Source organism: Dasypus novemcinctus, chromosome 18 (assembly GCF_030445035.2).
Source record: "Dasypus novemcinctus isolate mDasNov1 chromosome 18, mDasNov1.1.hap2, whole genome shotgun sequence".
In the NCBI taxonomy this organism is placed as follows: Eukaryota; Metazoa; Chordata; class Mammalia; order Cingulata; family Dasypodidae; genus Dasypus; species Dasypus novemcinctus.
In genome coordinates this window covers 23293880-23310452 of record NC_080690.1, presented here as the reverse complement: position 1 = coordinate 23310452, position 16573 = coordinate 23293880, and the positions used below count along the sequence as shown (strand labels likewise).

The 16573-nt window shown below is 61.0% G+C and overlaps 2 protein-coding genes across 4 annotated transcripts; both read right to left on the bottom strand.

Annotated features, from left to right (window-relative positions):
* Positions 1 to 679: 679 nt before the first annotated feature.
* CDH16 (cadherin 16) lies at positions 680 to 9804 on the bottom strand. Of its 2 annotated transcripts, none has more exons than XM_058279883.1 (18): positions 9701 to 9804; positions 8696 to 8753; positions 8389 to 8472; positions 7937 to 8092; positions 7728 to 7866; positions 7252 to 7410; positions 6276 to 6472; positions 5570 to 5692; positions 5208 to 5358; positions 4735 to 4962; positions 4576 to 4652; positions 4317 to 4505; positions 3976 to 4214; positions 3220 to 3353; positions 2356 to 2598; positions 2082 to 2189; positions 1764 to 1880; positions 680 to 1015 (listed from the first exon to the last, which is right to left on the bottom strand). In XM_058279883.1, exons 2-18 carry the CDS (start codon positions 8738 to 8740, stop codon positions 918 to 920), a joined length of 2487 nt encoding a protein of 828 aa, XP_058135866.1. In that variant the 5' UTR covers positions 8741 to 8753; positions 9701 to 9804; the 3' UTR covers positions 680 to 917. The 2 variants fall into 2 exon arrangements, with proteins under 2 accessions (XP_058135866.1, XP_058135867.1); XM_058279884.2 differs by having other exon boundaries at positions 9697 to 9763.
* A 2910-nt stretch (positions 9805 to 12714) lies between these two features.
* Positions 12715 to 15984, bottom strand: RRAD (RRAD, Ras related glycolysis inhibitor and calcium channel regulator). Of its 2 annotated transcripts, none has more exons than XM_004460896.5 (5): positions 15857 to 15984; positions 15270 to 15701; positions 14556 to 14629; positions 14223 to 14427; positions 12715 to 13375 (listed from the first exon to the last, which is right to left on the bottom strand). In XM_004460896.5, the coding sequence occupies exons 2-5, from the start codon at positions 15637 to 15639 to the stop codon at positions 13098 to 13100; spliced, it is 927 nt and encodes a 308-aa protein (XP_004460953.1). In that variant the 5' UTR covers positions 15640 to 15701; positions 15857 to 15984; the 3' UTR covers positions 12715 to 13097. The 2 variants fall into 2 exon arrangements, with proteins under 2 accessions (XP_004460953.1, XP_058135865.1); XM_058279882.2 differs by having other exon boundaries at positions 15861 to 15984.
* Between the last annotated feature and the right edge of the window lie 589 nt (positions 15985 to 16573).

The window sequence follows — 16573 nt, the reverse complement described above, 5'->3', positions numbered from 1 at the left end:
GCCAGGAGCAGGGGCAGCTCCAGAGTAGCCATGGGGGCTCCTGTCCCACCCAACTGGTGTCCATCGGAGTGACTCCCCCTTTTCTGGCTTTCTGCAATCCCCCACCCACCCCATGTGCTCACCAACCTGGGTGTGAAACCCAAAGTCACGTGGGGCCTGCACTGGTGCAGGGCGCCCCGTCCCCAGCCTCACCTCTCTTGTTCCAGTCCCACAGGCCCCTCGAGATTCCTGCCCAGACCCCTCCTGAGGCAAGGGACCCCGGCCATCCCCGTGTGCAGAGGACTCACGCTCAGGGAAGCAGATGTGCTCACGCAGGAGCATCAGCCGTGGACTCACAAGGCTGTGCCCTTCCATAGCAGAGACGACACCAAGGAAAATACAGAAATGACCCTCTCGAGGACACCCCTCCTCAACCAATGCCTGGACAGGGTTAAGCCCTCCAGAGTCTGGGGCCAGTAGGGGCTCTGGACACTCATAGAAATGACCCATTGCACCCCAACCCCAAGGTCTCGCCAAGCACCCACAGGATACCCCCATGTCCTTCCCCACAGGAGATCCCAGATGGGTCCCTCAAGTCCCCAGACCATTTCTACACAGCAGGACATGGGGAAGGGGGGAATGGGCAAGTGTGCGTCCACACACACGCACATGGACACTCACACAAGGGCACAGCAGCCTCTTAGGACCAGTGCTCAGCGCTCCCAGGCTTTATTATCAGACAAGTATGGCACCATGTGCAGACTCCCACGGGCTGCCCCTAAAGTCAGTGTCAGGCTCTGCAGCCTGTCTGGTGAGGTTGCCTCCGCCCTGGGGCAGGCGGAGGGGCCTTACTCTGGCTGGATCTGGGGTGCCGGGGTCCCTCCCAGTAGAGTCGGATTGAACCAGAGGCCAAGCTCCCAGCCCAGGGCCGGGACTATTCAGACTGCCGCCTTCAGGGGCGTGCTGTCCACCCGTTGATCCAGGTCCTTCTTCCTCGCCAGGGTCAAGTGGATGAAGATGAGGATGAGGAAGAAGCCTACGGGGCCCGACAGGGATGGGTCAGCCTCAGAAAGGGCTGTGGGACTCGCCTCCACCAGGGACTCTCTCCTATTGGCACTGGTTCAAGAAAGAGGCAAAGTTTCCTAGACAGCATCCCCAAGGCTGGGCTGGGTGTGGCGCTGGTCCTCGGGACTGCTTGGCCTGCTCGGTCCTCACCAGACCCTGCCCCCTTGAGGCTGCCCCTCCTAAGACCCTTTCTCTGGAGAACAGGTTGGGTGGGGGTTCATCTGGGAGCCAGTGAGTTGTTGCCCTGGAGCTCTGAGAGAAAGGCACATTGTGACTCTGGGCTAGGACCACCTACCACTCAGGGAGGCTAAAGAAATGAAGGGGGTGGAGAAGGTGGCTTGGCTAGAAAGACCTGGGCTCTGCCACGCCCTGGCCACCTTGGACAAGTCTCTGAACCTCCCGGAGTCTCGGTGTCCTCATGTGGAAAACGAGCCTCTACCTCACAGGGCTGTGGGGAGACTCAGTGTGACAGTCCACCTGCAGTGCTGGGTATAGGCCCGACAGAGAAAAGGCACACACATGGCATGGGAAAGGCTGTCGTCAATGCTGGTGACGACGGCTTTGGTAACCGGGGCCACAGCAGAGTGCCACAGTGACTGGGAGAATCGGGGAGCTCCTTCTCCAGCCCTGGGGCGCGTCATGGGGCGGGGCGTACCGCTTATCTGGAGGCTGTGACCCTGACCGGCGAGCACCCCCACCCACGCAGGAGCCTCCATTACCTATGGCTGCCAGGGTGCCCACGAGGACGCCCACCGCCGACAGCCGCGTGGGCATGCCCTCCATGCGGCCCACCTTGCGCAGGCACTGCCCCTCCACGGTGCACCGACACACTTGCACTGGGGACAGGGGGAGGAAGGCAAGGGTTGGGGGCTCCCCAGCGACTCAGAGCCCCGGCCCAGCCCAGCTGCCGGGTGCGTGTTCTTCCGTGCACACAAAGGCATCTGGGAAGCGTGTGGAGGTGCCTGCTCCCCTACGGGCCTGTATCCGTGGGCACCCTGCATCCCGGGTTCACTCAGAACCCCAGGCCCCCATCTCACCTCGGACCAGTTGCTGCCACATCTGGGCATTGTGGCTGACAATGACGGGGACCACGTGTTCCCGGGGCTCCACCCAGTGCAGGGCCAGAGTGAGGTAGGCATGGGAACCTGTTGGGACAGCAGGTGACAAGCAAGGTCCCGTGCCTGGACAGACCCTTGGGGGGATGCTTCCCCCAGGCCCAGCCCTGTCCCCATGGTGGAAGTGCACCTCACTCCCAAGTGGCAGCTCCTCCCGCCGTGGCTGCAGCCTCCTCCCCCTTCCCCCACCACACACCGTTGAGGGGCTGGAGGCGCCAATCCCGCTGCACTGTGGGGTTGGGCCCAAGGGCAAAGCTGTAGGGCCCAGGCCCACTGGCCAGGCCAGGGTCCTCGCTGGGCCCCCTGATGACCACACCATGGCCCTGGCGGGGTGTGCAGAGGTGTCGGGTGGGCACAGGGGTCAGCGTCAGAGCCGGGGCAGGCGGGGCCTTCAGGAAGCGGAGCACAAGTGTCGCCGACGTGCTCAGGCGCGGCTCATCTGCAGAGGAGGCACCGCGGAGCTGGCCCCAGAGCCCCTGGCTAGGCCCTCCCCCACAACCCATCTTCCCCCAAATTACCTCCATCTCTCCATCCCATCCTCCCCCAGCCCTTCCTCACCAGGCACCTTGCCCCCTTCACATGCCAACAGCTGCCAGGCCCACCTGCCATCACCGCCCTCCTACCACCCCTGCCGCTGACCCCGGGGCCCACCAAGGGAGAGATGGCTTGACTCACCCTCAGCTCCCAGCTGAAATCTGCCCCGTTCCCCCCACCCAGCTCTTCATCCTGTCAAGAACAGTGCCCAGAGTCCCCCACCAGGCCTCAGTGCCAACCAGGCTCATCTCCTGGCACCCCCGCCCCAGATGCAGCCCTGGCCCTCCTCTTACCTCCCCAGCCCTGCACCCGCTGCCCCCAGCCTGGCTCTGAGGCAGACGCCCTGAGAAGCCCTCTGGAGCTAAGGGGAGATTGTCAGGGTCGAGCAGACCCGTTCTCAGAAAGGGACACTGGGCCCAGCCCCTCACCCTTCCCTCCAGTGGGTGCCCGCAAGGACCCCGAGGAGGAAGCTCAGCCCTGCCCATCTGTCTGTCTGTCTGCGGCCCATGAGGCTGCCCGGCCATACCTGCGTCCTGGGCCTCCACGAGCACCGTGTACGTGTCCCCGGGCAGGGCGCCTTGCAGGGGCCGGGCTGTGTGCACCTCCCCGGAGACCTCCCCAATGCAGAGCCAGCCCTCCGAGTCGTTGACCAGGGAGAACCTGGGGCCCAGGGAAGGTGGAAGGGGGAGAGGGGCACTTGGACCGCACATCAGAGTCTTGCCCAGGGTCACCCCAAGGCCCTGGGACCCACCCAAGTTCCACCTCCTCTCTGTGACTCAGGGGTGGCAGCCTCAGGCAAGGGTGGCTGTGAATCAGGACAGAAGGAAGACTGGGGAACAGAATGGGCAGGAGTGTCTGTGGGGCAGGCAAAAAGCCTTGAACCAGGACAGAGAACTTGAACCATGGCTATGACGGGGCACAGGGGCAGCAGGTGCTTTCAGAGCCTGGGGATCTGACTCAGTTCCTCTGGTCCCAGGGCACCCCACAGAGGGGCCCAGATGGGAGTGGACGTCCTTGTCAAAGGCTGGATGGGAGTGGGGGAAAGCCTGGTCTGGGCCAGCATGAGGAAGGGTAAGCTGAGCTCTCCTAGGGTTGAAACTGCCCCCATGCCCCACCCAGCCCATCCAGCCCTGATGCTTCCAGGAGTTACTTCCCTGGTATTAGCCAATGTTTGGGGAATATTCCAGGCCATAAATAATGTGAGGCCCCTCTGAGGCCCTGGGGCCATCCTGGGGGAACAGGAGAGGTCCAGCCCACTTAGGGGGCTGGGCTTTTGGCTCACCTGAGAGGACTGCTGAGGTTGGATGGTTGGATGGTCAGCAGGAAGAAGCCAGCTGGGGTGCTGACCGGGACACTGGCCTCAAAGCTCTCCTGGTCCAGTGTGGGGGGCAGAATCACCCTCTCCACCAGCACAGTCACTGTGGCGGTGGCTGCAGGGCCGGGACCCGGTCCTACCAGCTCCCCCACGCTCCGCACCGCCACCTCCACCACGTGACTGGGAGCTGCCTCGTAGCTGAGGTTCTGGAACCCGTGGGGTGCGTGTCACGGCCCGAACCTGGGCACGGCACCTGTGTGTCCACGCATGCGAGCGTGCGCCCTGCCCCTTGCCCACCAGCCGCTTACCTTGCGGAGTCGCAGTTGGACATGACCCGAGCCTGGCTCCCAGTCCAGGCCAAAGGTGCCCTCCACATCCTCCTCCTTGATGACAAAGTCCATGAGGCGGAAAGCAGGCTCGAGGTCAGCATCGGTGGCCGTGAGCGTGGCCACCAGCGTCCCGGGCTCTGCGTCCTCAGGGAGGCTTACGGGCCCTATCTAGAGAGACGGGGAGAGGCCGTGAGCCCCCACCATCGCCGTTCCCAAGGTGTCCCCGGCTCCTGCTTACCTGGGAAGTGGGGAACTCGGGGGCGTGGTTGTTGATGTCCAAGATCGTGACCTCAATCTCACAGGTGCTGCTGAGGCCTGAGGCGGGGGAGGGCATGTGAAGGAGGCCAGGGTGGGAACAGAGGGGGCAGGGGGCCTAGGTCACCTTCAGGGGACTTACCGCCCTCTGCTCCTGCTAGGTCAACAGCCAGCACCTGGAGCCGGATGTTCTGGCCAGCTTGGGGAGGGGCTGCCCCCAGGGTCACGCTGCCAGAGGTGGCGTCCAGCGCGAAGGCCCTCCCCTCGGCCCCCTCCTCAGGCTCAGGGCTCAGCAGCCGATACACAATGTGGGCATTGGGGGAGCCGGGCGCGTCCCCGTCCTCCGCCGACAGTCTAGTCACCTGGGTGCCTGTAAGACAGTCCCACTGGGTCGCCTGGGTGACCATAGCCAGCCTGGAGCCCCAACTCTCCCCCATCCCTCTTTCCTGATTGGACTGAACCCGAGTTCTTCTGCGTGTGTATGTAAGTGTGTTGGGTGAGGGGCCATGGATATGGGTGCCTGGGACTGGGCCCCCATTCCAGAAGAGAGCAAGATGGGATGGTCCATAGGAACTTCACTCCCTCCTCCCATCCCTGATGAGGCTCATAGCCCACCTGGGGGGCTGAGCTCAGGGATGCTGATTGGGGGGCCACGTGAGGGGCAAACAGGCACGTTGTCATTCTCATCCATCACTACCACATGCAGCTCCAGAGGGTCCGCGTAGTCCTCGCCACGGGTATTCTGAGCCCACACCTGGAGCAGGTACTGTAGTGGGCAGCGGGGGGCTTCAGGTGAGGGCTAGAGGCAGCTCCAGCCTGGCCTGGGTCTAGATCCCCTTCTGGCAGCCAACTCCAGCTCCTCCATACTCGCTTCTACTGCCTCAGCATCTGTGGGGGATGTGATACCCCCAGAAGCCAACCCGACAGTGACCAGGCACCACCCCCCAGCCTTCCGCCTTGGCGTCCCCTCACTTTACCTCAGCCTGGGCTTCCCGGTCTAGCTCCCTGGTCACATAGAGTTGCCCCTCTGTGTCCACATCAAAGGGTCCAGGGGGCTGGCTCTCCAGGTGATAGCGCACATCCCCTCCACTCCAATGTACCTGGAGGGGGATACAGAATCAGCCCTTTTGCCCCAACAGATTCCTGAGCAGAAAGCCTGGGCCCTGACTACTTTGAGGCCTCAGGCAAGTCGCTCCCCAACCTGGCCTGGAGTCCAGGGGTCTTCTGTTTGGGGGCAGTTGCGGTGGCAGCTCCTTGGTAGCCCAAGCATGGACCCTGTTCCAAGTGCCTGAATGACCAGGGCGTTTTCTTTTCTGCCATCGCAGCAGCACCTGACCCCAGGGCATTCCTAGAGGAGGCCTGAGACATTCCCGGCCTGGGTGACAATCCCCATGGCTGTGGGAGGTGGCAGCTGTTCTTCCGAAAGAAGCCTTGGCCAAGTTGGGGAGGTCAGAGCACTGGGCCACACCTGCCAGATGGTAGCAGGTGAGGGGCTGTGGCCTGGTCCCAGGGCTTTGAATGCCCCACTGCGGAAATGATGGGAACAGGGAAGGGAGAGCATAGGCGGTGGCGGCAGGGGCAGGCTGGGCCTAGACCCACTCCCCCACCCCCAGGTCTCCATGAGACTAAGACTAGCTGCACCATCCACGGGGCTGCTTCGACTGCTGACAGTCACTTACTCACCTGGGCAATGCGGTGCGGGTATGGGACTTTGAGGTTCTCTGCCAGGTGGATGGGCTCTAGAGGCACCCAGGTGCTCTCTACTATGGAGACATCTATGGTGGCCGTGGCCTGGTGGCCTGAGGCCTGGTCACCCATGTCCTTGACCTGTACCAGCAGATTGTAGGGCTTCTCCGGAACATGGTCTAGGCTGGTGCTCCCTAAGAGGGAGCAGGGTGGTCAGCTGAGCAGGGGGCCATGGCGTAGTGGCCAGGGAGGGAATCCTCAGCAAGGTAACAAACACAAAGCACAGCCAAGGGATGAGAGGAAGGACTTTTAGCACCATTGTGAGCATATAACCAGGACTTGCCAGTTTGCAAATTCACTTCCATATCCATCCACACAATGAATAGTTGATGGACTGGGTGGGTGGGTAGGTGGATGAGCAAGCTGGGGGTGGTGGTGGTGATGGGTAGATGGGCAGGTGGGTAGATGACCAGCTGGATGAAATGATGTCTGGCTAGGTGGATGGATGGGGGTTTGGGTGGGTAAATGGGTGGGGATTTGGGTGGATGGCTGGGTGAGTGTTTGGATGGATGGTTGGATAGATGGACTGCATGAGTGGTTGGGTGGTAGAAGTGTGAATAAGTGGGTGTGTGATTGACTTCTCTTTCCACCCCCACCCCATACCTCTTGTCTGAACTCCCAAGTAGAGATCTCTCCTGCCATCAGTCCTAAGGTCTCCCACCACCATCCCAGGCCACAACCCATCAGGCCCCTTTATCCTCACCCCCTAGGCCCTGCTCTCCAACATCAACTTTTCACTCTCCATGCATGATCCTGCCTCCAGGCCTTTTGCCTTGTTGCTGTCTCCACCTACAATGCCATTTCCTCCTCTTTAACTCAAAAACTCCAAACCTATCCCTCTATTACAGCTCAGAGGCCACCTTCTCCAGTTTTCTCTGACTTTCCCTCCCCATCAAACCCAGTTCAGGCTCACCCTTGGGGCTGAGGGCCAGAGCTCCCAGCTGGGGCTCCAGCTGAAACAGGTCTGGGGAAGGCTGGGCTGGGGCCTGGCTCAGGAGGTGGAATCGAAGATCTGAGTTGTCTGTGCCAGGCTCATCCCCATCTGAAGCCTCGAGGAAGAAGAAGGGAATACCTAGTACGTGCAGGAAGGGTGGCCCATGAGGAAAGGGGGGAAGCACCAGGGAATGTGCTTACCTGGCTCCCTGGTCCCTTCTTCTAGAGCCATCACTATCTCAGGACTCAGTGAGCCGGGGTTTTCACCCCACTTCACAGATGAGAACATTGAGGCCAAGAGTGGGTGGAACCCATCTGAGGACTCTCAGTGGGATGCAGGTGGACCGGATGGGACAGAAATGGGAAGGGGAAGCTTGGAGCCCAGCTGCCCGGTCCTCATGCCGATTCTTGGCTCTCCCATCAGCACCCACCCAATGGCCTGCCCTGGTCACTCACCAGGCCTGGTGCCCTGGCTCAGCCGAGCTTTGAAGATAGCCTGGGAGAAACGGGGCACCTGGTCATTCTCATCCTTCACATGCACAAGCACGGACTGTGGGCCCCACAGGACACGTCTGTCCTCAGTCTCCAGGGTCACCTGGCAGGAAAGGGATGTCAGTTTTCAGCCTTGCCTTCCCCGCTCTCCTCTAAACCTGACCCAGCCTTACCTGCAGCTGGTACTCTGCCCGTTCTTCTCGGTCCAGGGCCCTGGTCACCAGCAGGAAGCCAGACTCGTGATCCACAGCAAAGGGGCCCTCAGCTGCCATGCCTGAGCCCCCCAACAGCACAAGCCGGCTCTCTGCCTCTTCACGGGGCAGTGGCAGCTGGTGGGGGGCAATGGGGGAGAAGGGATGTTTGTATGCCTGTTTTGCATGTAGGCTGTCAGGAGACGGCAGTCACTTGCCTGAGATGATGCAGGGCTGGGATCCAAAGCCAGAGCTTCTTCTGGGCCCTCTTTCTCAACTTGAAACCCTACCACCAATTTCATTCTTTAACTTCAAGCTCTACTTTCCTCTGAGATTAAGATCTTGTTCACCAGAGCAAGGAGGGGGAAAGGGTGCCAGAGGTAGGGGAAGCAGTACTTGATGGGGAGGGTAGCCCACCCAGCTCTTGAGCTCACCTTGGTCAGGTACAAAGGGAAATGTCCACCATAGTTTTCTGGGACTTCCACATACAGCTCTTCAGGTTGGGCCTTGGAGAGAACCTGTGGGAGGGTTCCCGCCTTGTCACCAGGCTCTCTCCCTATTTGGGGCCTGGCCATACCTCAGCCTGTCCACCTGTGGCCTTTGACCTCTTGATCCCTGAAACAGGACTCTGACCACCCCCACCCCAACTACTCCTGTGGTCAGTGCACATCCAGGTGGTGTGGGGGGCAAGGATGTCAACGCCAAGGTCAGGACCTAAAGTAGGGGGTGGGGCCAGCTCACCTGGAGGATGGACAAGCAGAGCAGCCACAGCCAGGCAGGGACCATGGTCAGGACGGGCCTGAGGGACATGGGATATGGATCCAGCCCAGACCGTTAGGGGCAGGGTGCCCCATTATCTCCTCCTAGAAAGCACAACACCCTGCCCCCATCCTCACACAGCCCCCAGGCTACGGCTCCCTCAAGCCGTAGGGTGTACGACTTTCTCTCCTGACCCCTCTTGCCCCTAGTCTCCTCTGGGCAGGCAGTCAGGCCTCCTCCCGCCCCCTGACCTTCCATTCTGCTCCAGCAGCTCTCAGATGTGCACCCCACATACATCCACTGGACACTGCCCCCCTAACCTCTTATCTCCTGCCTCAGTCTATCCCATATACACGCCAAAGGGATCTCATTGCAGACTGGCCTCCTTGCTCCCCTTTGAAGGACCAATGACTCCCCATGGCCTGCAGGGTGGCACCCAGCTCCTCGGCCAGGCCCACTCAGGCCCTCAGGCCTTAAGGAAGTCCATGGAGTTTCACCTCCAGACCTTTGTCTTCTTCCTGCCATAGCCTCCCAGCCTCTAGACCCCAAAGTGGTCATTTTCCAGCAGCCTTGAAAGTCACAAAAGCTCGAAGCTGGAAAGACCCTGTTGACTCTGAAGGTCACTTCCTGCATTTGTCCCGTGCTGCAGGCAAGGCCTGGAGAGGGGCGGGACCTGGCCAAGGTCACAGAAGACTTGACCACAGGAAGATTCCCAGACCTATCTTAACTCCCACTGCCACCCTCCAGACATGGGGCACTCCCAGGGCAGGAGTCCCACCCTCTCCTGGGCATTTTCCAGCACTTAGGCTGGGGCTGGGCTTGTAGCCTCAACAACCACTCCAAGATGGGTCCCTGGGAAATCATCCCCAGGATGAGAGTATGACAGGGCCATGTTTCTTGCAACAGCTGCCCCCTGCCCACTACACTTTCCCCAGCCCCACTCCCAGCCTGGGCCCCCCCACACCTCCACTCCCAGCCCCTACCCACTGGTGTCTAAGGCTGGTTTCCTCGGTGCAGCCGCCAGGGCAGCAGGCTCCTTCTCCAGGGAGCTTTGGCCAGGCCAGGCAGGGTGGGGTAGAGTAGGGCGGGCACTTGAGCAGGTAGGCGGTCCAACCAGGCTGGCACAGGAGTGGAAAACACCACTGGGCCCACGCAGCAGGCCGGCCTCACCCAGCCCCCCAAGTTACTCATTGACTCTGGAAAGCTGGGGGCTGCTCAGCATCCATGACGGCCAGCTCCAGGAGGTGGGGAGATCAACAGCCTGGGCCTTCCCTCCACCCCTACCCAGCCAAGCAGGTACTCCTTGACCCTCTAGGCTTTCATGCTACTTCTTTTCCTGTGGCTCCAGACCTGGCCCCACTTCTCCCCCATGTGCTAGGGTCTATAGCTGCACCTTTGCACAAACTGGTCCTTGTGCCCACCGTTCTCTTCCCAGCCCTTCATCTGTTTGATGAGCACCTGCTCATGCCCCACTACTCAGTTCAAATATCCCCTTCCATGTGGCTCAAGTGATTGAGCTCCCACCTACCACATGGGAGGTCCTGGGTTTGGTTTCCAGTGCCTCCTAGAGAAGATGAGCATGACAGTGAGCTGGCACAACAGGCTGGCACAGTGAGCTGACTCAACAAGATGACACAACAGGGAGACACAAAGAGGAAACACAATGTAAGAGACAACAAAGCAGGAAGCAGAGGTGGCTCAAGTGATTGAGCACCTCTCTCCTACATGAGAGATCCCAGGTTTGGTTCCCGGTGCCTCCTAAAGAGAAGATGAGCAGATGCCGAGAGCCCACATCAAATGAACACAGAGAGCAGACAGCAAGCACAAACAATGAGGGGGAGGAATAATTAATTAAAAGTTAATTAATTAGTTAAAAGAATATATATCCCCTTCTCCAGGAAACCTTTGCTATGCTCCCAGGCCAGTTCAGGGGACTCCTCCGGGAACCCCGCCCCCTCATGCCCTGCCTTCCCTCTATCCATGTCAATGTACACAGAATACTAAATTGCCATTGTCTCCTCTATCAGACTGAAGGCCCCTCCAGGGCAGGACCTCGCCCTGCCCTGGTGGCTCCTGCTGGCTTGTGCAACTAGGGCAAAAAGCTGGAGGTTGCACATAAAAGACGGATGAGCAACTCAACCTGAACTGGGCATTTGGGCTCCAGCCACCCTCCTAGTGGGACCAGCTGGGTGGACAGCAGCCTCTGATCTCCCCTGAGGCTCCCCAAGTCCTCGTACTAGCTCCTAGACATCAACAGGACTGGCGTCCATGCCTCTGAGAAGGAAAGAGAAGTTTGAGCCAGTGCAGGTGACCTTGAGGGAGTTTCAGGGCTGACCAGGGGCCCCTCCCCCAGTGAGGGCAGCCAAGCGGAGCCAGGAGAAGCTTTTGGGCCTGGGAGCCAGAGGGGAGGAAGGAGGGTGGAAGGGCCTCCTGTCCCTGCCTGTCCTCTGAACTTCCCAGGGTCTCTCTGAGCCCTTCCAATGCACATCTGGCTAGTCTCTCTCGGGCAGGAATCTGGGCCGGGACCCCTCAGGTGCTCATAGTCTTGTCTGTCACACGTGAGTGTCTGCCCCTGGGTCGTTCAGGCACCCCAGGTGGGAATGGTGGGTGTAGGGATGTCAAGAGGGTCTCACATGTGTTGAGTTCCTACTATGCGCCAGGCACATACTTTCATTATTCCATCCACTCCACTCCGAAGGGAGCATCATACCCATGTCACACTGCAGCACAGAGAGGCTAAGTGGCTTGCCCAGGGGCACACAGCAGTAAAATGGTAGAGCCAGGAGGGCCTGGGTTCCTCTTCAGGACTCCGACTATCAACTCCTTCTAGAAAACCTGGCTCAAGGTGTGTTGTGGGGGGGGGGGGTGAGGGGTGGAGGGTGGGAACAGCAACAGTTTTGAGTGGTTAACACTGCCCTGGGGGGTAAGCGAGTTAGTCTCAGTGGTACCACGCACACACTGAGGGGCAGCCCTCAAGCCCCCTCCTGCTTTTGTTGCAATCAACATTCTAACCAGGTTGCTATGGCTCTCAGAGGTCTGTGGAATGAATAAATTGCACTCATGAAAGAATGTGTGGACCCTGGCCCAGTGCCTTCCAAACACTGCCCCACCACCACGACTGCTGCCTCCGGGCTCTGGAGATGGGCCCATCTGGATACCAGCCCCCACTCAGTCACTTCCTACCCATGGGGCCTCGGGCTTTAGTTCCCCATCTGCCATCGCCAAACAGGCCTGCTCCTTCCTGAACCACCCTAACAGGCACCAAGAAGGGCTGGGGGGGAGGGTGAAGGCCCGGGATGTGGGTGGATGGGGAGACAGGCACACCTCCAGCTATTCATGCGCACAAATGCAAAGGCTCTCATTTCGGGCAGGGAGGGCTCCAGGGAGCTGCTCCTGCCAGGACCAAATTAGCCAATGTTGAGCATGGGGTGGTTTGGAAAAGTACACTGAGGGCCCTCTCAGTAGTCCAGTCCCAGCCAGGACATTGGGGGGGGGGGCCGGGCATTTAGAGTCAAGGCTCCCTGAGTGCGTCTCCCTCATCCCCACCCTGAGAAAACCAGCTACCTCCTTTCCCAGCCAGGAAGTCTCTGGAGTCTTCCACAGCCCCTCAGGAGGGAGTAGGGTAAAGACACCAGTCTGGGAGCTAGACCCAGGCTTCTTGTCTGCCTGAAAAACCTGAGACAGGGTATAGCCCCTCGTGCAGCCTCAGTTTCCCTTACATGCAGTAGGGTGACTGGAAATCTCGATGAGCTGAGCAAAGCCAGGGGAAGGATACAGAGTGCAGGGCTGAGAGGGGTTTGTGTCTCTTCCTGCTGCTTCAGTCCCCAACCAGGCCCAGCCCCACACCCACTCCCTCTGCCCCAACTGCCTCTGCCGGGGCCCAAACATTAGGAGAGTCAAGACCACACACTAGGGTGGGGCGGCCATCCCCTTGGTGCCTCAACCTCGGGAAGCCTGCTCCTGCAGTCCCCAGGTAGGAGGAAACACATAGCCGACAGCTCTCACCTATCAAGAAATAATCTTTATTACAAAAACCTGCATGTAAACAAATAGGCACCACACTGAACAGCCTCCCTCCAGGCTGTGGGGAAAGGCGGGAAGTCAGAGCCTTCACCCCTCACACAGGCCTGCCCCGCGGGCTGGGCTCTGGCTTCTGCCTCGGGATGCGCATGGGCCAGCACACACATCTCTGGGGTCCTCCCCGGCCACTGGGTGCCGCTTCCCCGGGCAGTACCGTCTGTCTGTCCATGACCGTGAGGTGGGAGTGCTGGCAGCTCCAAGGGGTCCAGCGGCTGAGCCAGCCCCCAGGCACCTAGGGGGGTTGGCCGGGCCGGCCCACCAACCTGCCCACCTGTCGGCCCCCTGCAGGGAACACCGGAGGGGCCTAGAGGACCGAGAGGTCATGGCAGGATTTGGACTTGGCGCGAAAGGCCATCTTGCGGCTGTTGCGGGCCACGATGCGGCCCAGGAAGCGCTTCGCCTTCTTGCCAAGGCTCTCTCGCCGCCGGCTGCCAGCTTGCCGCAGGGCATTCGTCTCTTTGCTGTCCCTGCGCAGGCGTATCTGGCGCACGATGCCCTCGAAAAGCGCCTGGACGTTGTGGTGCAGCGCTGCCGATGTCTCGATGAATTTGCAGTCGAAGACCACGGCACAGGCCCGGCCCTCTAGTGTGGGTGGGGACAGGCAAGCGCAGGTGAACAAAGCGGGAGAGGGTAAGGGACTGTCAGGCCACCTGCGGCTGCTGATCCTCAGTCACTCAGGAATCTGTGGGCCAGGAAAGGGGGCACCCTGGGTTCCTCCCCAGAAACAGGGAGACCCCTGCTCTTGCAGACAGGGTCCTGAGTGCTGCTGCTGAGTCACCCAACAGGCAGAGAGACCTGTGTTCAAGGAGCCCAGAAATCAGAAGCCCCCAAAGGAGATTCATTAAAATAATTCGATGTTTGATTTTTAAACAGAAGTGCTGCAACAGTCAACATAGGAAAGCGAGAACTTTGTTGGACTGCTTGGCGCTTGTTTTATGATTTGACGTTATGACCCAGTGGGATGGGGGAGCAATGTCACCAAGTCACCACTGGGTTCCACCGAGGAGCTCAGCCCTGGGGGCCACATAAGAGGATGCTAAGCCCAAGAGGGAAGGGTTATCCCCAGAAGTAATTACACACCAAGACTGGCCAGGCCTGAACCCCCAACTCTGCCTCCCTGACCTGGTCCCCTGCACTCCCCTCACCCCTCACCTGTCAGGCCAGGGTCAAAGGACACCAGCGAGTAGGGCCCTGAGGTGCCCCAGGGCAGCACGCAGCAGGCCGCCCTCCTGTGGTGGACTTGGTCCCCTCCCCGGGCGCCTCCAGCCTTTGGAGTTGCATGGGCAGTGCAGCTGCTCCCCCACCCCCACCCTGAGCTTTTTCTTTCTGAACATTTTTAGCCACGGCTGATCCCCAGGGGCTCGGGCTGAGCCCAGGCTGACAGGACCAGAGCCCAGCCTTCTGCCCCTGCACCCCGCTCCCTGCTCACCGTCCACGGAGACCTCGCGAGAGCGCACCAGGTCGCTCTTGTTGCCCACGAGGATGATGGGCACGTCATCTGTCTGCCGCGCCCGCCGCAGCTGGACCCGCAGCTCTGAGGCCTTCTCAAAGCTGCCCTTGTCCGTCACTGAGTACACGATGACATATGCATCCCCCATGGCCATGCAGTGGCCTGGCATCCAGCGGTCCCCATCCTGGAGAACGTACACACGGGCCTGCTCAGCAGTCCCCATGCCCCGGCCATAAGCCCGTCGATCCCAGCAGGACCCTACCCCAGCCCACCTCTTCCAGCCCTGCCACCAGGTTTCCGCCTGCATCCTACCTGCTCCCAAATGTCGTAGACCAGGAGGGACGCTTCTTCTCCGTCCACCATGATGGAGCGGTCATATGTGTGCCCTAGGCAGAAGACCAGTAGCCAGGTCACCTGTGGCTGCCCAAAGCCCCCAGCGCCAGGTTCTCTGTTCTGCCACACCCTCCAACTCCTCCCCAAAGCCCCCTCTTGCATATAGCTGCCATGTGCCTCCTGGTTCTGAGAAGTGACAGGGCCCAGAAGACAGAGGTGGAGAGAGACCCACCCACCCAAGCTAGCAGAGTCCTGAGCTGCCACTCCAGGCCCAGGTACCCTTCCACCTAGATACACCCACCTATCAGATATCCCCCCCAAGCCAGTAATGTCCTGAGCTGCCACTCTGATGCTTTCCACCTTCCTGCTGCCTGTGCCCTGGGGTGACTCTGACCACAATAGCCCCAGTTAGAATAGCGATTGTCACACCCCTGGGGGCCTTGGCCATTTAGGGATCCTGTCCTAGGACCTCCCTCTGGCTGTTCTGTCCCTGTGCCCCTTCCCATCACACAGCAGGTCTGTGTTCCCCTGTCCCTACCGAGGGCTGGGAGTCCCCAACTATGAAATGGTGGGTAGGGCAAAGGCTTGATTCTGAAAGGGCCTTCACAATCCCAGGGCACTGGTCCATTTCTGTCCAGCCCATGGCTCCCAGCCCCGACCCTGGGACTTGTCCTCGCCTGACCAGCCCTTCACCTGCAGCCTCTGCCTCAGGTCCGTCTTCCACGCCACCGAAGATGCGCGCCAGAGCGCTCTTGCCCACGCCAGGCGCCCCCAGCAGCAGCACCTTGTAAACGCTCTCGTCTGAGTCGCTGCCCCCCGAGCTGAGCGAATCGGAGGAGCCCTCAGGCCAGTCCAGCCTCGGACCCTGGGCCCGGGGCCCGGCCGCGGCCGCCGTCAGGGCGCCGGGAGCCAGCGCCGCCTGCAGGTCCCGCTCGTCCACCGGCATGCTTCGGCGGTGCAGCGGGGGCGCCGGGCCCCAGGGCGTGCTGCCCCGACGGCGCTCGCGCTCTCGGCCTGCGCCGCGGCTCCCGCCCGCTGCGCTGCCGCCGCCGTTCAGAGTCATCGCGTCCGACGCTGGCTGGGGGGGTGCCCGGTACCGGGATGGCCGAGGGAGTCGCGGTGGAGCTGGGGTGGGAGACCAATCCGGAGTCAGACGAGATATTCGGTGCCGGGGCCCGCCGCAGTCCCCTCCCAGCCCTGAGGTCCTTGCGCCCCAACCCGTCCTTCCGCCGTCCAGACGGCGCGGCCGCCCCCACCCCGCTCCGCCACGACACACGCACCCACTCGCACACGGACGCTGTCAGGACTAGGACCCGGGTTCGGACACAACTTGCTCGCAGCCTCAGACTCGAACACTCCCACCCTCGCCGCCGCCGCCTTCTCACCCGGCGCTGGCTCCCCACTCCGGCGCCGTCTATTTAAGCCCCCGCCCGCCCCCGCCCCCGGTCCACGCTGCTGCGGGGGCTGACGGGGGCTGACGTGTCCACCTCCCCCCCCCAGGGGAATCCCCGTCCTCCGCCCAGGCCTCCGGACCCTTGGAGACCCTGTTCCACCCGCTAGGGGCGGGGCGGGGGCCGGCGGGCGGACCGGGCGGTGTTAGAGTGAGTGAGTGTGTGTGTGTGTGTGTGTGCGCGTGTGTGTGTGTGTGTGTGTGTGTGTGGAGGGGGGAGGGGCGAGGGCCGGGAATTTGTGAACCGCGCGGGGTGGGAGTGGGGTGCCTTCATGATGAGGGGAATGGGGAGGGCAGGAAGGGCCCCAGGGTGGAGGGGCTGCTGGCAGGACCAGCTGAATGCGGCACCTTTCTCTGGGCAAGTATTAGGTCTGGCCCTTTAAGGGCCAGTCCTGGTTTGTAGCCCAAGCCTGAGTGTGAGAGTTATTGGCTGGACAGCGACTTCACTCATTCTACCCCATGACTCCCCCTCCCCACTGGCCCAGACATGAGTTGGAATTTAGGGGTCCTATGTAGGGGCCTCAAGCCTCAACACCAGTCCTTCTCC

Coding starts and splice junctions, on each gene's coding strand:
- RRAD (XM_004460896.5), bottom strand. CDS start 15,639: ATGACTCTGAACGGCGGCGGCAGCGCAGCGGGCGGGAGCCGCGGCGCA. Junction 14,630..15,269: donor ACCTGAGGCAGAGGCTGCAG/GTGAAGGGCTGG, acceptor TCTTCTGCCTAG/GGCACACATATGACCGCTCC. Junction 14,428..14,555: donor TCTACGACATTTGGGAGCAG/GTAGGATGCAGG, acceptor TACGTTCTCCAG/GATGGGGACCGCTGGATGCC.
- CDH16 (XM_058279883.1), bottom strand. CDS start 8,740: ATGGTCCCTGCCTGGCTGTGGCTGCTCTGCTTGTCCATCCTCCAG. Junction 6,473..7,251: donor TCTGGCCCTCAGCCCCAAGG/GTGAGCCTGAAC, acceptor GCTCCCTCTTAG/GGAGCACCAGCCTAGACCAT. Junction 5,359..5,569: donor ACCGGGAAGCCCAGGCTGAG/GTAAAGTGAGGG, acceptor TGCCCACTACAG/TACCTGCTCCAGGTGTGGGC.